At 41.0% G+C, this 20464-nt stretch overlaps 1 protein-coding gene across 1 annotated transcript in view; it reads left to right on the forward strand.

The window, feature by feature from the left end:
* The window catches only part of LOC122558125 (mucin-6-like), a 314704-nt gene that overhangs the window by 71450 nt on the left and 222790 nt on the right, over positions 1–20464 (forward strand). Inside the window, exons 5-8 of the mRNA XM_087996204.1 lie at positions 2882–2972; positions 11790–11899; positions 12258–12465; positions 17382–17504. Of these exons, the coding sequence (XP_087852330.1) occupies positions 2882–2972; positions 11790–11899; positions 12258–12465; positions 17382–17504 (532 nt within the window). The remainder of the gene's footprint in view (positions 1–2881; positions 2973–11789; positions 11900–12257; positions 12466–17381; positions 17505–20464) is intronic.

The following is a 20464-nucleotide window of genomic DNA, read 5'->3' on the forward strand; positions in this document are numbered from 1 at the left end:
GACCCAGCACCGATCTATGTGGCACTTCACTGGTCACAGGCCTCTAGTCTGAAAAACAGCCCTTCACCATTCCCTCTGTCTTCTGCCTTCGAGCCAGTTCTATATTTTAGAAAATAATATAGAATGGATGAGAAGTAGCATGTGGAAAGGAGGTTGATGTATGAGAATACGGTCACCTTAATGGTTTCCAGCCTGCTCATAATGGCCAGTGCAGTCTTATCTAGGGGTTAGAATGAGCAGATAGCCTCTTCCCTTCCAAGTAGCTCTTGCTTCCTCATTTTGTGCAGACTGTTCTCTGGGAACGCACAGAGAAGTGTGTTGCTTTTGTTGTGTAATCTGTTTGGGTGTTCTGGCAGTCATGGTGAAATAGCTAAATGAAAGCCACGAGAAGTGGAGAAAGGCTTATGCCCGAAACGTCGATTCTTCTGCTCCTTGGATGCTGCCTGACCTGCTGCGCTTTTCCAGCAACACAGTTTTCAGCTCTGATCTCCAGCATCTGCAGTCCTCACTTTCTCCTTGCAATCAGACTTTGTTAGTGTAAAGTAAAGCATAAACGAAGTTCACTTTGTGCTGATTGATCAAAATTGTTGGTAGGTGAAAGATAGGACTAGCAGCGCAGTTGATGCGTTATGATACTTGAAAATACATTTGCTGACCAAAACCACTTATGTGAGATTATTGCACTTCTGTAACTCCAGGTCCTTGGGATTTTATGCTTGATATTGACCTTCATGTTTTTCCTACTTCTCATGTATCTGGATTACTTCCTGCCTCCCTATTTCTGCAATATATCCATCCCATTTTCAACCTCCTTTGCCATGTCTAGTGAATGTCTGAAAATCTTGGTTCCTACTGTCTCTCTCAGCCAACCATTCTTCACTTTTCTTCAGGTCTGATTCTCTTGCAAAATGATTTGAGTACCTGCTGCACCTCCACATTAAGCAATACAGGAAATACAATTTTGGACTCCCTTCTGATACATGTAGTCAGTACGTTTTTCAGTGAGTGCTGGTTGCATGCAGAAATTGTGCACTGTGATCTTTGCCCACTTTCAGGGATAGTCAGCTTAAGCTGTTGTGAATTTGCTGCAGTCACAGGCAACTTTCAATCCTTGGATAATCTTTCACCAGGTTTAACTTGCTAAACTTATCTGAGCAGCTCTAGTTGCTTATATAATACAAAATCCCTTTACATTAGTGTGACAGAATGGCATTGAAATGAAAGCACTGCAGCCCCTCTATAATTTAAGATTGTACCATGGATGATTATTAGTTTCTGTTATCTTCACAGTCTGATCACATATCTTGCATGCAACCCACGTGACTCATTTCATTGATTCAGCATCTGGAATGAGGATAGAAACCAGTCTAGAAAAGTTTTTTGGCTAAAAGGAAAATAGAAGCCTTTAAAGTTTGTGAGAAGATTCGTAGCTCGGGTGCTCGTTGTTGTGGTTCTGTTCGCCGAGCTGGGAATTTGTGTTGGAGACGTTTCGTCCCCTGTCTAGGTGACATCCTCAGTGCTTGGGAGCCTCCTGTGAAGCGCTTCAGTGATGTTTCCTCCGGCATTTATAATGGTTTAAATCTGCCGCTTCCGGTTGTCAGTTCCAGCTGTCCGCTGCAGTGGCCGGTATATTGGGTTCAGGTGTTTGTTGATTGAATCAGTGGATGAGTGCCATGCCTCTAGGAATTCCCCGGCTGTTCTCTGTTTGGCTTGTCCTACAATAGTAGTGTTGTCCCAGTCGAACTCATGTTGCTTGTCATCTGTGTGTGTGGCTACTAAGGATAGCTGGTCGTGTCATTTCGTGGCTAGTTGGTGTTCATGGATACGGATCGTTTGCTGTCTTCCTGTTTGTCCAAAGGACTAGCCACGTTACCATACATCAAGAACATTTCTGAACTGACAGCCAGACTACTACGACCACTAGGACTCATAACAGCACACAAACCAACAGCCATTCTCAGACAACAACTCACCAGGACAAAGGACCCAATACCCAGCATGAGCAAAACCAACATAGTATACAAAATCCCATGCAAGGACTGCACAAAACACTACATAGGACAAACAGGCAGACAGCTAACGATCCGTATCCATGAACACCAACTAGCCATGAAACGACACGACCAGCTATCCTTAGTCGCCACACACGCAGATGACAAGCAACATGAGTTTGACTGGGACAATACTACTATTATAGGACAAGCCAAACAGAGAACAGCCAGGGAATTCCTAGAGGCATGGCACTCATCCACTGATTCTATCAACAAACACATCGACCTGGATCAAATATACCGGCCACTGCAGCGGACAGCTGGAACTGACAACCGGAAGCGGCAGATTCAAACCACTATAAATGCCGGAGGAAACATCACAGAAGCGCTTCACAGGAGGCTCCCAAGCACTGAGGATGTCACCTAGACAGGGGATGAAACGTCTGCAACACAAATTCCCAGCTCGGCGAACAGAACCACGACAAGAAGCCTTTAAATCATGTAATTGAATGGGACAGCAAAATTTGTCAAAAGCTGACTGGAAAAAAGGAAATTATTCTAAGAGGCAGTGAAAGAGTAGGATGGCAATTGCCAATCAGAAAATTCAAACAGCAGAGGGGATTTGCATCTTGTAAAACAGTAAGATAGTGGATCATGCACTATTAAATTAATTTTAAGAAGTTTTATAGCTTAATAAAGATATTTTTTCTTCATCAAGGTAAATGAGATATCACTAAGGAGTAGAACACACTTTTGTGTTTGCAATTTTCCATGTTTTCAAAAACATGTAGGCTAAAGTCCAATCTCCTGCACGACAAAATTCCCAAACTTAGTATGTGCTATTTATTTAACATGTATTTTAAAGTATTGACTGATATTTTTGGTTGAAGGTTGAACTTGGAGATGAATATAGGAACAAAACATGTGGCCTTTGTGGGGATTTCAATGGGCATCCTCAGCTAAATGAGTTTAAGCAAGGAGGTAAGTTTTTAATTTAGTATGTTACTTGTTTTGAAATAACATTATATTTTAATTTGCTTAAAGGAAAGAGGTATATAGTATAGTATATAGTATTAAAACATTTGATCTGTTTTTACATTACTTGAGCATCTCTTCTATTTAATTGTTTACATTCCATATAGAGTCATAGAGATGTACAGCATGGAAGCAGACCTTTGGTCCAACTTGTCCATGCTGACCAGATATCCTAACTTAATCTAGTCCTATTTGCCAGTTCTTGGCCCAAATTCCCCTAAACCCTTCCTATTCAGTTACCCATCAGATGCCTTTTAAATGTTGTAATTGTACCAACCTCCACCATTTCCTCTGGCAGCTCATTCCATACATGCACCACTCTATGCGTGAAAAAGTTGCTCCTTAGGTGCCTTTTACATCTTTCCCCTCTCACCCTAAACCTCTGCCCTCTAATTCTAGACTCCCCCGCCCAAGGGAAAAGATCTTGTCTATTTATCCTATCCATGCCCCTCATCATTTTATAAACCTCTATAAATTGGCCCATATCCCTCAAGACCCTTCCTATTCATATACCCATCCAGGTGCCTTTTGAAGGTTGCAGTTGTACTGGCCTCCAACACTTCCTCTGGCAGCTCATTCCATACACGCACCACCCTCTGCATCAAAAGCTGCCTCTTAGGTCCCTTTTAAATCTTTCCCCTCTCATCTTAAACATATGCTGTCTAGTTTTGGACTCCCCTACCCTGTCTATGCAACTATTTATGCCCTCATGATTTTATTCTCTCTCTCTCTCTCTCTCTCTCTCTCTCTGTGAGAGAGCAGCTTATAGTATTCTAAGATTATGGTGACTTTACCTTTCATTGTTTGCTCTGACATTATTTATTAAACCTGACTCATTATACATGATGAGATCCAAAATAGCTTGATCCCTATTTGGGTCCACAACTGTAAACCATCCCAAGTTCTTCCTTCTCACTACATCTACCTGATGTTTCCAATCTACGTGAAGACTAAACTCAGTTCTGATTAATGTATTGCCTTTGTTACATAGAGAATTTTCTAATTATTGTATGCACAAGTAAAACAAATCTGTAACAATTTAATTTATTAATGCTTAATGAAGATTCACATTAATTGGATAATTAAGGCAGATTGAGAAAAAAGTTACAAAGTAATGCGAGATCCAGAAATAGTTATGGAATATGAGGGCAGGGATTGTTACGAAGTCAGAGTGAATGCTCACTTTAAGATAGAAAGTGCTTTCTTAATTTTAAAGTAAATTTAAAGTATAGCCACAGCTGCCAGAACAAAATATGACATTTCCAGGAATGATCACAGTTTCCCCAATATATGGTTATGTGCTCATCTCAGGAACTATTCTTATTCATATAAGATGTGATAGAAACTTTTAAAATCATTAGGAGATCCAGGCAAGGTAGATACAAAGAAAATGCTCCCATTGCTAGATGGGAAGAGGACACTAATTTATAGGAATTAGGTTAAAAATCACACAACACCAGGTTACAGTCCAACAGGTTTAATTGGAAGCACACTAGCTTTCGGAGTGACGGTCCTTCATCAGGTGATTGTGGAGGGCTCGATCGTAACACAGAATTTATAGCAAAAATTCGGAGCGTCGCTCCGAAAGCTAGTGTGCTTCCAATTAAACCTGTTGGACTATAACCTGGTGTTGTGTGATTTTTAACTTTGTACACCCCAGTCCAACACCGGCATCTCCAAATTATAGGAATTATGTTATGACAGTAGTTATAAGAGATGTTCATCTCTTTTTGGGAGTATAAACTAAAATAGAAGCTGGGGGATTACATAATTGAAATACCAGGACAGTTTTGCAGCTTGAAAACTAAGTGCTGCATATATTTTGATCTGTGCAATAGAATGTTGCTTATTGATGCAGGAAAACTTGGGATTGAGTGGCACTGAGAGTCTTTTGAGTTAAGGCCTGATAATAGCCGTCTAACTGAGCTGCAAAATGTTAAAGCTGAGGGCAGCAAAGAGAGGTAATAATCAGACTCTGCAAACAGAAATCATCCATCCCTTTCTGTTCTAGTTGCGTGAGGAGATGGAAGAACAACTATTAAAAAAATTCAAAAGCAAGAAAAACTTATATGCACCTGAACAATTATCAAATCATTGAATAACTATTGCCATCCAGACAATATCATGGCATCATTGCCAAAATCAAAAGAGTCCTGACAAATAACTTGAGAAAAAAACTCATCAGCAAAGTGAAGAAAGGTGTCATCAACAGTGTTATCAAGTAGCATCTGCTCAGCAATAACCACCTCAGTGGTGCTCAGTTTGGGATCTGTCAGGGCCACTCAGCTACTGACCTTATTAGAGCCTTGGTTCAAACATGGACAAAGGAGCTTAATTTCAGACTTGTTTGAGATAATGATAGAAGAGGAGACTCCTGCACTACCTGCCTCCCTCCACTACCTTTCCTGGAGTTAAGCCTTCTCCCTGACTGTATTTGTGGCTTTTCTCTCTTCCTATAACTGCAATTCATCAAACCTCTGAGCTCCTGTAAATTCCTCATTGCCTCTAACTGCTGCTGCAAGTGATCCATGCAATATGATAGGATTTGTAACCAAACACACTTCCTGCAGACATAATCATCAATAACATGGAAAATCTCCCTAATCTCCCACATCTAACAGGAAGATCACATCACTCTCCTAAAGGCCATCTTTACTCCTTCATAACCTGCACACCCAGAAAATAGCCAGGCCTTATAGTTCTAAAAACACTGCTCCAGGCTAACTGAATACTTGTGATTTATATTTTTAAAATTTAATCAAGAGACAGATTTTGATAAAACGCATCATTAAGAAAGAACCCACTCTATTTACTATTATACATTTACAGCAAGTTTACACTTAAAAACTATGCACTTATCTGCTCTTAGCTGTGACTTCTCCCACACAAGTTCCTCAAAGGTCAGTTGTGAATTTTGCTGTTCGTTAATTTTTCCTAGATGCACTTTGATGTCCAGAGATATTTGAACTCAGACAGTAAAGGCAGTAGTTGTGCAGATTTACTGATGTGTCAGACAGCAGTGTTACTTTCTTTCTCTGACCATGTGTATTCACTGCGTTTGTCAGTCTTCCTCTTTTTTTTAAAAGTGCCATTGTTTTGATCTTTTTTCCCCAAAGTTGCAAAACAATGCAACAGCATGTAAAACAGAATTGGTGCTCCTGCAATTTGAGAAAATCACTTTGAACGTCTAAAATAGCTCAAAAAAAGGAGCAGCTGTTCCAGCCACAATTTTGGATTACCCAGAATCCTTTTGTAGGGGTTCAGCAAACATTTACAAGGATGTTGCCGAGTTTGAGCTGTAGGGAGATGCTGAATAGCCTGGGACTATTTTATCTGGAGCGTCGCAAGTTGAGGGGTAACCTTATAGAGGCTTATATAAATATGAGCGGTACGGGTAGAATGAATTGCCAAAGTTTTTTTCCCCAGTCCAAAACTAGAGGGCGTAGATTTAAGGTGAGAGGGGAAAGATTTAAAAGGGAACTAAGGAGCATCTCTTTCAGGCAGAGGATGGTGCATGGAATGAGCTGCCAGAAGTAGTGATGGAGGCTGGTACAATTACAGCACATAAAAGGCATTTGGAAGGGTATATGAATAGGAATGGTTTAGAATGCTTTAGGCCAGATCCCGGCAAATGGGACTGGATTAATTTAAGAAATCTGCTTGGCATGGGTGAGTTGGACAGAAGGGTCTCCTTTTGGGCTGCACAACTCTATGACTCTCTATGTTCCTTACTTTTTGTCATTGTGAAATTCAAGCTGATTCTTCCTTAAGAGCAAGGACATTGCAACTGCTGTAATGATAAACTGTTATTTGTGTATAAACTGTATGGCACATGGCATTCTTGCCTTTCAATTCCTAAGTTTAATTTAAAAAAAATTTTTTTTCTTCCTTTTAATTAATTATCTCAGAAAAAATAGCCCAGTTTAGGGCAGCATTGTGGCGTGATGGTTAGTGATGCTTCCTCACAGCGCCAGGGACCTGGGTTCGATTCCAGCCTCTGGTGACTGTCTACATGGAGTTTGTACATTCTCCCCATGTCTGCTTGAGTTTCCTACCGATGTTCCAGTTTCCTCCCACAATCTAAAGATATGTAGCTTAGGTGAACTCGCCATGTTAGATTGCCCAACGGACAGAGATATGCAGGCTAGGTAGATTGGCTTTGGAAAATGGGGAATGATAGGGTAGAGGGATGGTCTGGTTGGGATGCTCTTCAGAGGCTTGGTGTGGACTTGATGAACTGAATGGCCTGCTTCCACACTGTAGGAATTCTATGATTCTAAATGGGTAAAGTCCAAGAGTTTTGAGTCATTTTTACAGCACAGAACGATGTCCTTCGTCCCATTGTGTTGGTCATCATACATCCATTTTCCAACATTTGGCCCGTAACATTGTGTGCTATGACATTTCATCTGCTCATCAAAATGTCTTGAATGTTCCTGCCTCTACCGCCCTGTCAGGCAGTGAGTTCCAAATATGCATAAAACTGTGGGTGAAAATATTTTTCCTCTCATCCCCCTTTTAACTTCCTGCCTCTTACCTTAGAACTCTGCCTCTTCATATTGAATGCTTGATTTAGTATCTCGTGTGTCTAAGTACAGTGAAAAGCTTTGTTTATGAGCGGTACAGGCAGATCATAGTAAGCAAGAACATACAGATCATAGGGTGAAAAACACCTTAGACAGAAGCATACAGAGTACATCGCACGGGGCATGCGCTAGGCAAGATCAACATTATTTGAAGTTAGAGATGCATTCATCGGTCAAATGATTGCTAGGAAGAAGCTGTTCCTGAACCTGCTAGTGCGTATGTTCAAGCTGCTGTATCTTCTGCCTGATGAAAGAGGTTCTAGGAGAGCGTTACTGGGGTGTGGTGGTCTTTGATGATGTTGACAGCCTTTCCGAGGCCACGAGCTGTTTAAATGCAGTTTGTGGACGAAAAGTTGGTTTCCTTGATAATCGGGGCTATGTACATTATCCTCTGTAGTTTCTTACGGGCGGCACGATGGCACAGTGGTTAGCATTGCTGCCTCACAGCGCCGGAGACCCGGGTTCAATTCCTGCCTCAGGCAACTGTTTGTGTGGAGTTTGCAAATTCTCCCCGTGTCTGCGTGGGTTTCCTCCCACAATCCAAAAATGTGCAGGTTAGGTGAATTGGCCATTCCAAAATACACCATAGTGTTAGGTGAAGGGTTATTGTTAGGGAATGGGTCTGGGTGGGTTGCGCTTCGGTGGGTTGGTGTGGATTTGTTGGGCTGAAGGGCCTGTTTCCACACTGTAAGTAATCTAATCTAAACAGTAATCTAATATTACAGTCCTGGGCGTAGCAGCTGCCATTATGCACCTGGATATTATGCTTTCTGTGGTGCATTTTTAAAACGTTGGTGAGAGTATTTATGGGCATGCCAAATTTCCTGAGTAGCTTGAGGAAGAAGAGGCGTTGTTGTGCTGTTTTGACCATCGCATCTATGTGGGAAGTCCAGGACAGGTTGTCGGTGATCATCACTCCTAGGAACTTGACGCTCTCTACCCTCTCAACTTCTGCTCAGTTAATGTAGATGGGGATGTGTTCTCCTCCTTTCTTTCTGAAGTCAATAATCAGTTCTTTAGTTTTGCCAGTGTTGAGAGAGAAGTTGTTCACATTGCATCATGTCACCAAGCCCTCTTTCTCCTTTCTGTATTCTGCTTCATCATTGTTAGATATCCATCCTATTACGGTGGTGTCATTAGCAAAATAAAGGGCAATATTTCTTCCTATGTATTTTGCATATGTCCCTGCAGATCTGTACAGCTGTCTGTACTCATCGAATCTGATGGTGGAAAGTGAGGCATTATGGCTTTATCTGAATTCTCTGTTTTCCAAAGCAGTTTTGTTGCTTGGTTTTCAAACCATTTTTCACCAGGATATTAGAATCTTTATGGATGGTCACTGGTGGTATCATTTTGTGAGATTGCCTCAAAGGATGTTTTACTTGATAAATAGATGGTGACATCTTGAAAAATCTCCATATTACAGAGAAGGAAGTGCTGGATGTCCTGAAATGCATAAAAGTGGATAAATCCCCAGAACTCTAGAACTCTGCGGGAAGCTAGGGAAGCGATTGCTGGGTCCCTTGCTGAGACATTTGTATCATCGATGGTTACAAGTGAGGTGCCGGAATACTGGAGGTTGGCTAACATGGTGCCACTGTTTAAGAAAGGTGGTAAGGACAAGCCAGAGAGCTATAGATGGTGAGCCTGACATCGGTCGTGGGCAAGTTGTTGGATGGAATCTGAGGGACAGTATTTGCATGTATTTGAAAAGGCAAGGACTAATTAGGCTCAATTAGCATGGCTTTGTGCGTGGGAAATCATGTCTCACAAACTTGATTTCATTTTTTGAAGAAGTAACAAAAAGGATTGATGAGGGCAGAGCAGAGGACATGATCTGTATGAACTTCACTAAGGCGTTCAACAGGGTTCCTCATGAGATACTGGTTAGCAAGGTTAGATCTCATGGAATGCAAGGAGAACTAGCCATTTGGATACAGAACTGGCTCAAAGCTGGAATACAGAGGATGGTGGTGGAGGGTTGCTTTTCAGACTGGTGACCTGTGACCAGCAGTGTGCAACAAGGATTGGTCCTGGGTCTGAGAAAGTGAATAAGGTGTGAGCAGGTAGGGAAAGAGTTAAGTTTTGGGTTGTGTGACAAAAGCTCAGCTAGCATGACTTTAACCAGATAAGAACTTGCAGTAAACAATGAGGTACTAGAGGCAAGAGTAGTGGGTTAACGAGGTGAAAAACATCCATTATGTAATGCCAGTTAACAAGGTTAAGAACATCCATTATCTCGTGCCTGATGGCTTAATCTTTACTTGCTAATTGTAATGGTCGCCCAATCAATATAGATGTTACCTCATTTGGATGCTGCTCCCTGTACATAACTATGTAATTCCTTAAGAATCTGCTGTTCGAGAGAAGACCGAGAATTCATGTTTCTGTGCACATGGGCGATTGTTCTCTCTCCCTCCACGGCTGGAATAAAGATGAAGGAGGTTAAGCCATACTCTGTCTGAGTATTTGCTTCGACTGATACATGGATAGGGGAATGGAACGACCAGTCCACTACTTTTCGTCATTGATATAAAAGATTTGGATGTGAACGTAGAAGGTATAGTTAGTAAGTTTGCAGATGGCACCAAAATTAGAGATGTAGCAAATCAGAGCCGGACTTATTAACCTTAATGATAAGGTCCTGGGGAGTGTTGCTGAACAGAGACTTTGGATAGCAGGTTCATAGTTCCTTGAAAGTAGAGTTGCAGCTAGATAGGATAGTGAAGAAGGCATTTGGTATGCTTTCCTTTATTGGTCAGACTATTGAGAATAGGAATTGGGATGTCATGTGCTGTACAGGACATTGGTTAGGCCACTTTTGGAATATTGTGTGCAATTCTGGTCTCCTTCCTATCGGAAGGATGTTGTGAAACTTGTAAGGGTTTGAATAAGGTTTACAAGGATGTTGCCTGGTTTGGAGGATTTGAGCTATAGTCTGGGGCTGTTTTCCCTGGAGCATCAGAGGCTAAGGGGTGACCTTGTAGAAGTTTGTAAAATTGAGGGGTATGGATAGGATAAATAACGAAGTTCTTTTCCCAGGGGTTGGAGAATCTAGAACTAGAGGACATAGGTTTAAGGTGAGAGGGCAAAGATATAAAAGGGACCTAAGGAGCAACATTTTTGTGCAGAGCATGTGCATGTATGGAATGAGCTGCCAGAGGAAGTGGTGGAGGCTGGTACAGTTGCAACATTTAAAAGGCATTTGGATGGGTATATGAATAGGAAGAATTTAGAGGGATATGGGCCAGGTGCTGGCAGGTGGGACTAGATTGGATTGGGATATCTGGTTGGCATGGACAGGTTGGACCAAAGGGTCCCTTTCCATGCTGTACATCTCTATGACTCTATGACAGCATTTAAAAGGCATCTGGATGGGTATATGAATAGGAAGGGTTTATAGGGGTATGGGCCAAAAACTGGCAAATGGGATTAGATTAGGTTAGGATATCTGGTCGGCATGTTCGAGTTGGACCGAACGGTCTGTTTCCATGCTGTACGTCTCTATGATTCTATTCATGTCATGTCTGGCAATATAAGACACTGTGCCTGGATATTGTAGAATGAAGAATTCAACAAATGTTTATTATAACTAGTTATTATGGAGAAGCATTATATTGCTTGAGCACATATATGTCTGGGCTAATATTAAGCGATGAGTTTAGCACAGAGGAGCAAACTTCCTGTTGAGTCCCATGCTTCATGTGATCTGAGGTAAGGTAGAGTATGAAATCTTTATACTTTCAGGTCACATATAGTGATTGATGATATCATGAGCATGCCTCCTAAAGGCATAATGACTGCGAGGCATAATATGCTAATTTTGTCTGCATTTTTAATTTCAGTATGAAGTGGCCAGGCATGGGTGGCAGATAGCTGTACTTTGTGCAGAGACCTCACATATGTTCACGCTAGCCTTCCTGTTTTATCAGTTGAAACAAGAAGCCTAGCTAAGGAGACTTGAAGATTCAGAATGGGACTATAAAATATTTTGTTGATTAACTATGTCCTGTGGATTAGTATGTCATTTTTAACAATATGCAATAATTTTAATAACAGAAGTACTTCAAATGTAGTTCAAGTCACAAATAAGAAGTATTATTTACAGAAATAATACCAAACCATTAGTTATTAGCATCATATATTTTTACACATAACATGAATTATCTTTGTTTAGACAAGGTATTGTCACCTCAGAAGTTTGCCAATCAATATCAAGTAGATGATCCATCAGAAACGTGTCATCCTTTGGACGTGACAAATTTGGAAGAAAGTTATGTTGATTATGTAAGTATATTTGTTCAGAATTGGCACACAGATTGGCGTTTCACAGAAGCATCTCTCTTGAATACGAAATGAATAGAATCTTTGTGAAACAAGGTCTGCAGTCTCCATTTTTAAAATATCAGTTTCACCTCAGAAGAAGCACGAGGAATCCCAGTTTGGTGGAGATCTGATTTTGAAAGACTTTTCTCCACTTTTTATCCACCCTATGCTGGGTAAAGTTGATTCCTTGATACAGGATATGTGAAATATTCATTTTAGTGAATATTTTCTTAAGTCATTTTTTTTTCTAATTTCCTTCTTGTTCAGAAATGGTTTTTATGTTATGTTTTTACTGAGAAACTTGTTGATTCTGTTCTAGGTCTCTGATTGCTCTTGTATGTTGAATAAAGTGGCACCTCTCTGTAAATTGCCGAAGAAAATTTATGTTTCAGAATGTCAACGTGATTTGTACAAGTGCACTGCCAAAGGTGATACACAGTGCAGCTGTCAGACTTTATCTGAATATTCCCGACAATGTTCGAGGTTATTGCAGCCAGTCACGAACTGGAGAAATATCTCTTTCTGCCGTAAGTAGCATTATCTACCTTACTGCCTGAACTTTCTGATAATATATTTATAATATATTATATCACTTGTCTTAATTCCAGGATTTTTGTTGGATTGTGCATGTAAGAACTTGCTGTTACATATGCATTCATCATTAGTTATGTTCAATTTGTATTCCAGCTTGCACCACCCCATTCATTCTTTACTACTGTATTTGTTGACTGGCACTTGCCGTGTTTAGTGCTCGCCCCGTGGTCTCCTCTACATTGTGGAGATGAAAGCAGACTAGGTAACTGCTTTGTAGAATATTCTGTCCACAAAAATGAACCTGAGCTTCCAGTTGCCTGCCACTTCAACGAACCAGCATGTTCCTATGCCAGCATTTCTCTTCTGGGCTTGTTGCAGCACTCCAACAAGGCTCAGTGCAAGCTGGAAGAACAGCATCTCATTTTCCACTTGAGGATTCTACAACCTTCAAGACTGAATATTGAGCTCAATAATTTTAGGGTGTGAACACATCTTTTTTTAACCGTTATCTACTCTCACACACCACGGTATTCATAATATCTCATTTTCATTAAGGAATGGTCCCTATTATTGACTTTTCCTTCACCCGACTTCAGTGTTTTCCTTCCCTTTTATCTGCTGTTTTGTCTCTCTGGGCTCCATGTATTTCTTCTCCTTCTCACACCCTGCCCATTCCTTGCCTTCACCATATACACTACATTTTCCCAGTGAACTTCAGTTCTGAAGAAGTGCCACTGGACCTGAAACATTAATTCTGTTTTCTCACCTCAGATGCTGCGAGACTTACCAAGTTTTTCCAGCAATTTCTGTTTGTGTTTCAGATTTCTTGCATCCTCAGTTCTTGTTTATTTTTTGTTTTTTTTAATTCTCATTTCTATTTTCCTTTTCCTCTCTCCATTTCTCTTGTATTTCTCCTGTAACCAAATTCTTTAAAGTTTCATAAACTAAACCCTTTGGTAGAGGTAACTTGTTCCCTGAATTGCCTTGAACTTATTGACTTGCATGTATACTGTACCTTTCTTAAGCTCAAAACATCTTACCGTTAACGGCACAGAGGCCCACAGTCAGCTGCACTCGAACAAAATATTTGTTTAAATCACTGTTCCTGGAAGACACTGTGACTTTTTTTTTAAAGCAAACTTTTGCAGAGGTAACCAGCACCCAATTGAATCTATTTTGAAATCCACATACTCCAAAAATTATATTAACAAATATAATTTATATGCTTTTCATCAAAGAGAGCCTATACTTGTCAAGAACGTAGAACAGTACAGACCGTTCGGCCCTTGATCTTGTGCCAATCTTTATCCTACTCTAAGATCAAACTAACCCACATACCCTTCATTTTACTATCATCCATATACCTATCCAAGTGTCGCTTAAATGTTCTTAATGTACCTGACTCTACTATCACTGCTGACAGCGCATTCCAAACACCCACCACTCTCTATAAAGAGTGTGTTGCCGGAAAAGTACAGCAGGTCAGGCAGCGTCCAAGGAGCAGGGAAGTTCTGCTCCTTGGATGCTGCCTGACCTGCTGTGCTTTTCCAGCAACACCCTGTCAACTCTGATCTCCAGCATCTGCAGACCTCACTGTTTCCTACTCTCTATTAAGAACCTATCTCTGACATCGCCTCTAAACCTTCCTCCACTTATCTTAAAAGCAGCATAACCAAGTGGCTTTTAAACTCAATTCCCCCTGCTAATGAAAGCCAACACATCATCCACCTTCTTAACAACGCTGTCAACTTGGGTGGAAACATTGAGGGATCTATGGACATGGATTCCAAGATCCTGCTGTTCCTCCACACTGCCAAGAAGCCTGCCTTTAATCCTGTAATCTGCATTCAAATTCAACCTTCCAAAATGATTCCCTCCCACCCTGGGAAAAGGTCTCTGGCTCTCCACTCTAGTTAAACCTTTCATCATCTTCTGCACTTCTATCAAGTCACCTCTCATCCTTCTTCATTCCAATGAGAAAAACCCCAGCTCCCTCAACCTTTTTTCATAAGACTTGGCATCCACTCCAGGCAGTATCCTGGTAAATCTCCTCTGCACCCTCTCTAAAGCCTCCACATCCTTCTTATAATGAGGCGACCAGGACTGAACACAGCATTCCAGTGGTGTAGAGGTGCCAGTATTGGACTGGGTGGACAAAGTTAAAGATCACACAACACCAGGTAATAGTCTACATGGCTTGTTTGGAAGTACAGGCTTTTGGAACACTGCTGCTTTGTCAGGTAGCTATCTGACAAAGGAGCAGTCCTCTGAAAACTTATACATCCAAATAAATCATTTGGACTTTAACCTGGTGTTGTGTGATTTTTAACTCTAACAATATTCTAAGTGTGGTCTAACTAGGGCTTTATAGAGCTGCAGCATAACCAAGTGGCTTTTAAACTCAATTCCCCTGCTAATGAAAGCCAACACACCATCCACCTTCTTAACAATGCTGTCAACTTGGGTGGAAACATTGAGGGATCTATGGACATGGACTCCAAGATCCTGCTGTTCCTCCACACTGCCAAGAAGCCTGCCTTTAATCCTGTAATCTGCATTCAAATTCAACCTTCCAAAATGATTCACTTCACATCTTTCCAGGTTGAACTCCATCTGCCACTTCTCAGCCCAGCTCTGCATTCTGTCAATATCCCGTTGTAACCTACAACAGTCCTCCACACTATCCGCAACTCCATCAAACTCTGTGTCATCCACAAGCTTACTAATCCACCCTTCCACTTCCTCATTCAAGTCACAAAATCACAAAAGTATAAAAATCACAAAGAGCAGAGGTCCCAGGACAGACCCCTGGCCTCCAAACTCCAGGCTGAATACTCTCCATCAACTATCACCCACTGTCTTCTATGAGCAAGCTAATTCTGTATCCAGACAGCCAAATTTCCCTGTATCTCATGCCGCCTTACTTTCTAAATAAGCCTACCATGGGGAACCTTATCAAACACCTTTGTAAAATCCATGAATGCCACATCCACTGTTGTACCTTCATCAATGTGTCTTGCACATCCTTAAAGAATTCAATAAGACTTGTAAGGCATGACCTGCTCCTCACAAAGCCATGCTGACCACCTCTAATCAAGCTCTGCTTTTCCAAGTAATCGTAAATCTTGTCCCTCAGAATCCTTTCCAATAATTTGCCCACACCGATGTAAGACTGACTGGTCTGTGATACCTAGGGTTACCCCTATTTCCTTTCTTGTACTTCTTGCCAATTAAGAGAACTGCTTATTATATGTTGCTAATGTGTGGAGCAACTTGATCTAGTTCTATAGGTAATTCTTGTGGCAGTGTGACTGCTGAGCATCTCAATAATGCCCTCACATTGGGCTGGTAGAGGGAAACATTCTGTTTTTATACTATGATATAACTTGTGTTATGTGGTTGCATATTTAGGTGATGCTGCATTTTTAGCTGTTGAACTGACTTGTAATCTTATCTATGTGCTGTCAAGCTCTGCCCTGACAGTCTAAACAGTTTGCTGTCCATTTCTAACATCTAAATTTGACATTCCTTTTCACTTGCACTAATGCTACAATATTAGGAGAAAGGAATCTGAGCTACCCTGAATACATAAAGCATTTGGAAGCTTTCAACAAAGTGTTAGAAGCCTTGCTGATTTTTCATTATTTTCATTTTTATTCTTTTATTGATTTGGCTTGGAGTTGAGAGCTGGGAATTGTTGTCTGAAAATGCCTTTGAACTTTGGGAAACAGCTTGTAGTAAAAAGAAAAGAACAGACCGAACAAACTTTTGTTTGTTTATGAGGCTGTACTTGAAGGTTAATTGCTACACTGATTCTTGATTGTAAGGGTTTCAACAGACACAGCGACCCTGGGAAGAGCATTGTGTTTAAGCAGAGAACAGAAGTTGGTTATTAATAAGGTCAGTACCTGGGAATTAGTTCTAGAAAGTCTGAGAGAGACTCTACATTCAAGCAGGTGGCAGTTGTTGAATGTTATTTGAGGCCTAGGCGAAGATTGTCAGTCTATCAGGGACAGGCCAGAATTGAAGTTGATTTTTCGTACTGTTTTCTCTTGGGTGAAGGATTTTGGTTGCGTCTGACATGACATGAAGATTTTACCAGCTCCCTCACTAAAGTTTGGAAGCTCAGCGAGTAGGAAGCTGAGTTAGAGGTACTACTACCTGTATCTGTGTGATCTGTAATGGTGACCCTGATCTTGGTTCCAGGAAAGCAACCAAGGAGTCCACATATATGCTTGTGAATCAATGCATTGTGAAAGTCATATAGATAATCTGACCAGTTTGTTATTTTCTTTTATTTATCCCTTAACAGTTTTTATATGTCTGTCTTCTGTGTGAATGAGGCTGAAAACAAATGTTTTGAGTTTAAAGCATTGACATTAATTAAATTACCTTTAATTTTTCCTTTTGTATATTTAATAAATTGTTACGTCTTCTGTTTAAGATTTAAAAAGTGTCTGGAATGAATTAAACTTTGGGATTAGTGATTCAAAAGGCTAGTTTGGAACCACTGGGGTAACTATTGGGATCGTCGATGGTTTTAATTCTATGGTGTTAGGAATAGAGGTAGAAAGGCTGATTTGGTTCAGTTGTCTTTCCCCTTGTCGCAACACCATGGATGTTTATATGTGAGTGCACCTGGGAAGTCAGTGTAGGTGGGAGACTATTGTGAAATTAATCGTAGAATTCGTCTAGAGGGAGAATAGGGAATTAGCATACCAGTGTGGGATGAAGACATGTGATGTAGGTAGTGAGAGTAATGAAGATATAGCTGGAAAAGAATCTGTCAGAAGTTGGGGAGACTGACGTGATTAGAGGTAGCTTTATCAGTGATTGAAGTTGCTGAGTTAATGAAAAATGTAAATGGATTGCATTTAGCAATTGATAACTGAATCCTGTTTTCTTTCAGCACCAATACCATGTCCAGGAAACCAGGTATATCAGGAATGTGGTTCTCCATGCTTATCTACTTGTTCAAATCCACAGACCACCTGTGATAGCTATGGCACATATGGTTGCTTCTGCCCAGAAGGTAAATATACTGAAACTGAAAACAGTTTAAATTCTGGAATATATTGTCATGTATGTTTGCATCATTGTCAAAAATCACACAGCACCAGGATATAGTCCCCAACAGGTTTATTTGGAAGCACTACTTTTCGAAGCACTGCTCCTTCATCAGGTAGTTGTGGAGCAGGACCATAAGACACAGAATTTATAGCGAAAGATTACAGTCTCGTACAACTGAAATAATATATTGAACAAACCTAAATTGCTGTTAAATCTTGCATCTTTTAGAATGGGTTGCAAGTTTCGGTTCTTTAATTAGTAAATCTCAGAACTTCTTTTAAGTTATATTCTCAAGATAACTGGAGGTTTTATGAAAAAAAGTGACATCTAAGCTTAGGCAATGCATTAAAGGTGTGAGGTCAGAGACTATGTGTATTCCAATCCCGAGTCAGACTGGTTCTATTTCCAAAGTGGAATTTACAAAACATTACATGGATTGACTGTCTGCAGTGACTGCCTGCAAATTGTTTGTTTTTTGAGCAAAATAGACTGTATCTGCAAATATAATTTTGCAAATACAAATTCATCCCGTAGACATATGTGTGTGCGTGTGCATGAGAGGGACAGAGAGGGAGAGAGTGTGTGCATGTGTGTGTGAGTGTGACTGCATGTGAGACTGTGTTTGTGTGTGTGCAAGCTTGGTAAAGTGCACATGTGAGTGTGATGGAGTATGAGGCTATGAGAGGGATGTGTGCTTGTGTGTGTGTATGAGAGAGCGAATTTTGAGAAGATGTGTAGGTCGTTTGCACGCTGAACTGGGAAGTTCATTTTCTGATGTTTCGTTAGTATACCAGGTAACATCATCAGTGAGCCTCTGGTGAAGTACTGGTGTCATTGACCCTCTTTCTATTTTTGTTTAGGTTTCCTTGGGTTGGTGATGTCGTTTCCTGTAGTGATGTTATTTCCTGTTCTTTTTCTCAGAGGGTAATAAATGGCGTCCCAATGTCTTTTGTGGGTAGTTGATGTTCATGTATCCTGGTGCTAGTTTTCTGCCTGTTTGTCCAATGTGGTGTTTGTCACAGTTCTTGCAAGGTATTTTGTAAATGACGTTTAGGGTGTAGGTTTGCTCGCTGAGCTGTAGGTTTGATATCCAGACGTTTCATCATCTTGCTAGGTAACATCATCAGTGGCGACCTCCAAGTGAAGCGAAGCTGTTGTCTCCTGCTTTCTATTTATATCTTTCTCCTGGATGGGGTTCCTGGGGTTTGTGGTGATGTCATTTCCTGTTCGCCACTGATGATGTTACCTAGCCAGGTAATGAAACGTCTGGATATCAAACCTACAGCTCAGCGAGCAAACCTACACCCTAAACCTCAACCTGAGCTACAAACCTTCACAAACCTTGCGAAAACCTATGGGCGCAACATGCTACAACTGGCCCGAAGATGGGAAAGGAATGCCATCCGAGAGAGTTCCACCCGCGAACAACTATACTTCCTGCATGAATGTTTAAGAAAACAGGTACTGCCAAAATGTCTCCAATATAAACCGCCGATAAAACACCTCAAGCCAGAAATTTAACAGAACAAAACGGCCGCAGAATGCTCCGAGAACTAATCAATGACGCCCACCACAGACTCCGAAAATACAACCGGGAAATTGCGCGCCAAAAACCATTATTCAAAACAAGCAACAAATCAAGAATGGACAGATGCGGTAGAACGAGCCATAAACACCAAACAACGACAAACACAGAGAAAGAAAAATTGGGACCTGAAGAAAAAACTTGACAAACTCACAAAAAAAAGACAAAACTGATAATACAGGGGCATGGATAAAGAACTTATCAGACCGGACCCTATCAGACACAGAAGAAGTGGTACTAGTCAAAGGATTAAATTTCAATTACCGAGAAGCTGACAAGAAGGATTTCCTAGCGGCATTAGAAACCACATTGAAGGACAACAATCTCACGGAAGAAACACAACAAACGATCAGACAGACAGTTGCACCTACTCTGAGCTGAAAGAGGGAAGGAAACAAACTGAACACACAAGAAAAGAAAGCTCTAGAAAATCTCAAAAAAGACAAAAACATCGTTATATTACCTGCAGACAAAGGTCGGCTCACAGTCATCCTGAACAGAAGGGACTACATCAAGAAAGCCAATGCACTACTCGCAGACACCAACACCTACCAACAGGGGCGCTAGACCCAACTCCACAACTCAGAAACAAAATTACATATCTCCTAAGAAAATTACACAATGCCGGACAATTAAACAAGACGGAATTCCAGAAAATGAAACCCGACGGGACCAACACCCCACGATTCTACGGACTACCAAAAATCCATAAACCAGGATCCCCCCTCAGACCTATAGTCTCACTACCCGGAACACCAACTTACAGACTGGCCAAAGAACTACAAGCAAGACTGAAATACCTAGTAGAAGAGTCACAGCACTCCATCTACTCCACCCAGGAATTCCTAAAAGTCATCAAAAACACCAAAATAGAGGAAGACGAAGCAATGATCTCATTCGACGTAACAGCACTGTTCACCTCCATCAACATCGACTTGGCAAAGTAAAGGCTTACCACACTTTTAGAAGAGACCATCACACACACACCAACCACCATCAATCACATTACCAACGAAAACATCATGAAGCTAGTGGACCTGTGCCTCACCACCCACTTCACTTTCAACAACATAGTCTACAAACAAACCAACGGCATACCCATGGGATGTCCGCTATCAGGATTCATGGCAGAAGTGGTAATGCAAAGGCGAGAACAAACAGCCCTACCAATCATCAAACCAAAAATCTGGGTTCGCTACGTAGATGACACCTTTGTCATCACAAAAGTAAACAAGATAGTAGAGACATTTAACATCATCAACAACACCCTCACAGGCATAAAGTTCACCAAGGAGGAAGAAACCGACAACAAATTCACATTTCTGGATGTCACAGTG

The sequence above is a fragment of the Chiloscyllium plagiosum genome, unplaced genomic scaffold (assembly GCF_037043375.1).
Source record: "Chiloscyllium plagiosum isolate Xiang-an unplaced genomic scaffold, Cpla_swu_hap1 HiC_scaffold_18, whole genome shotgun sequence".
Taxonomy (NCBI): Eukaryota; Metazoa; Chordata; class Chondrichthyes; order Orectolobiformes; family Hemiscylliidae; genus Chiloscyllium; species Chiloscyllium plagiosum.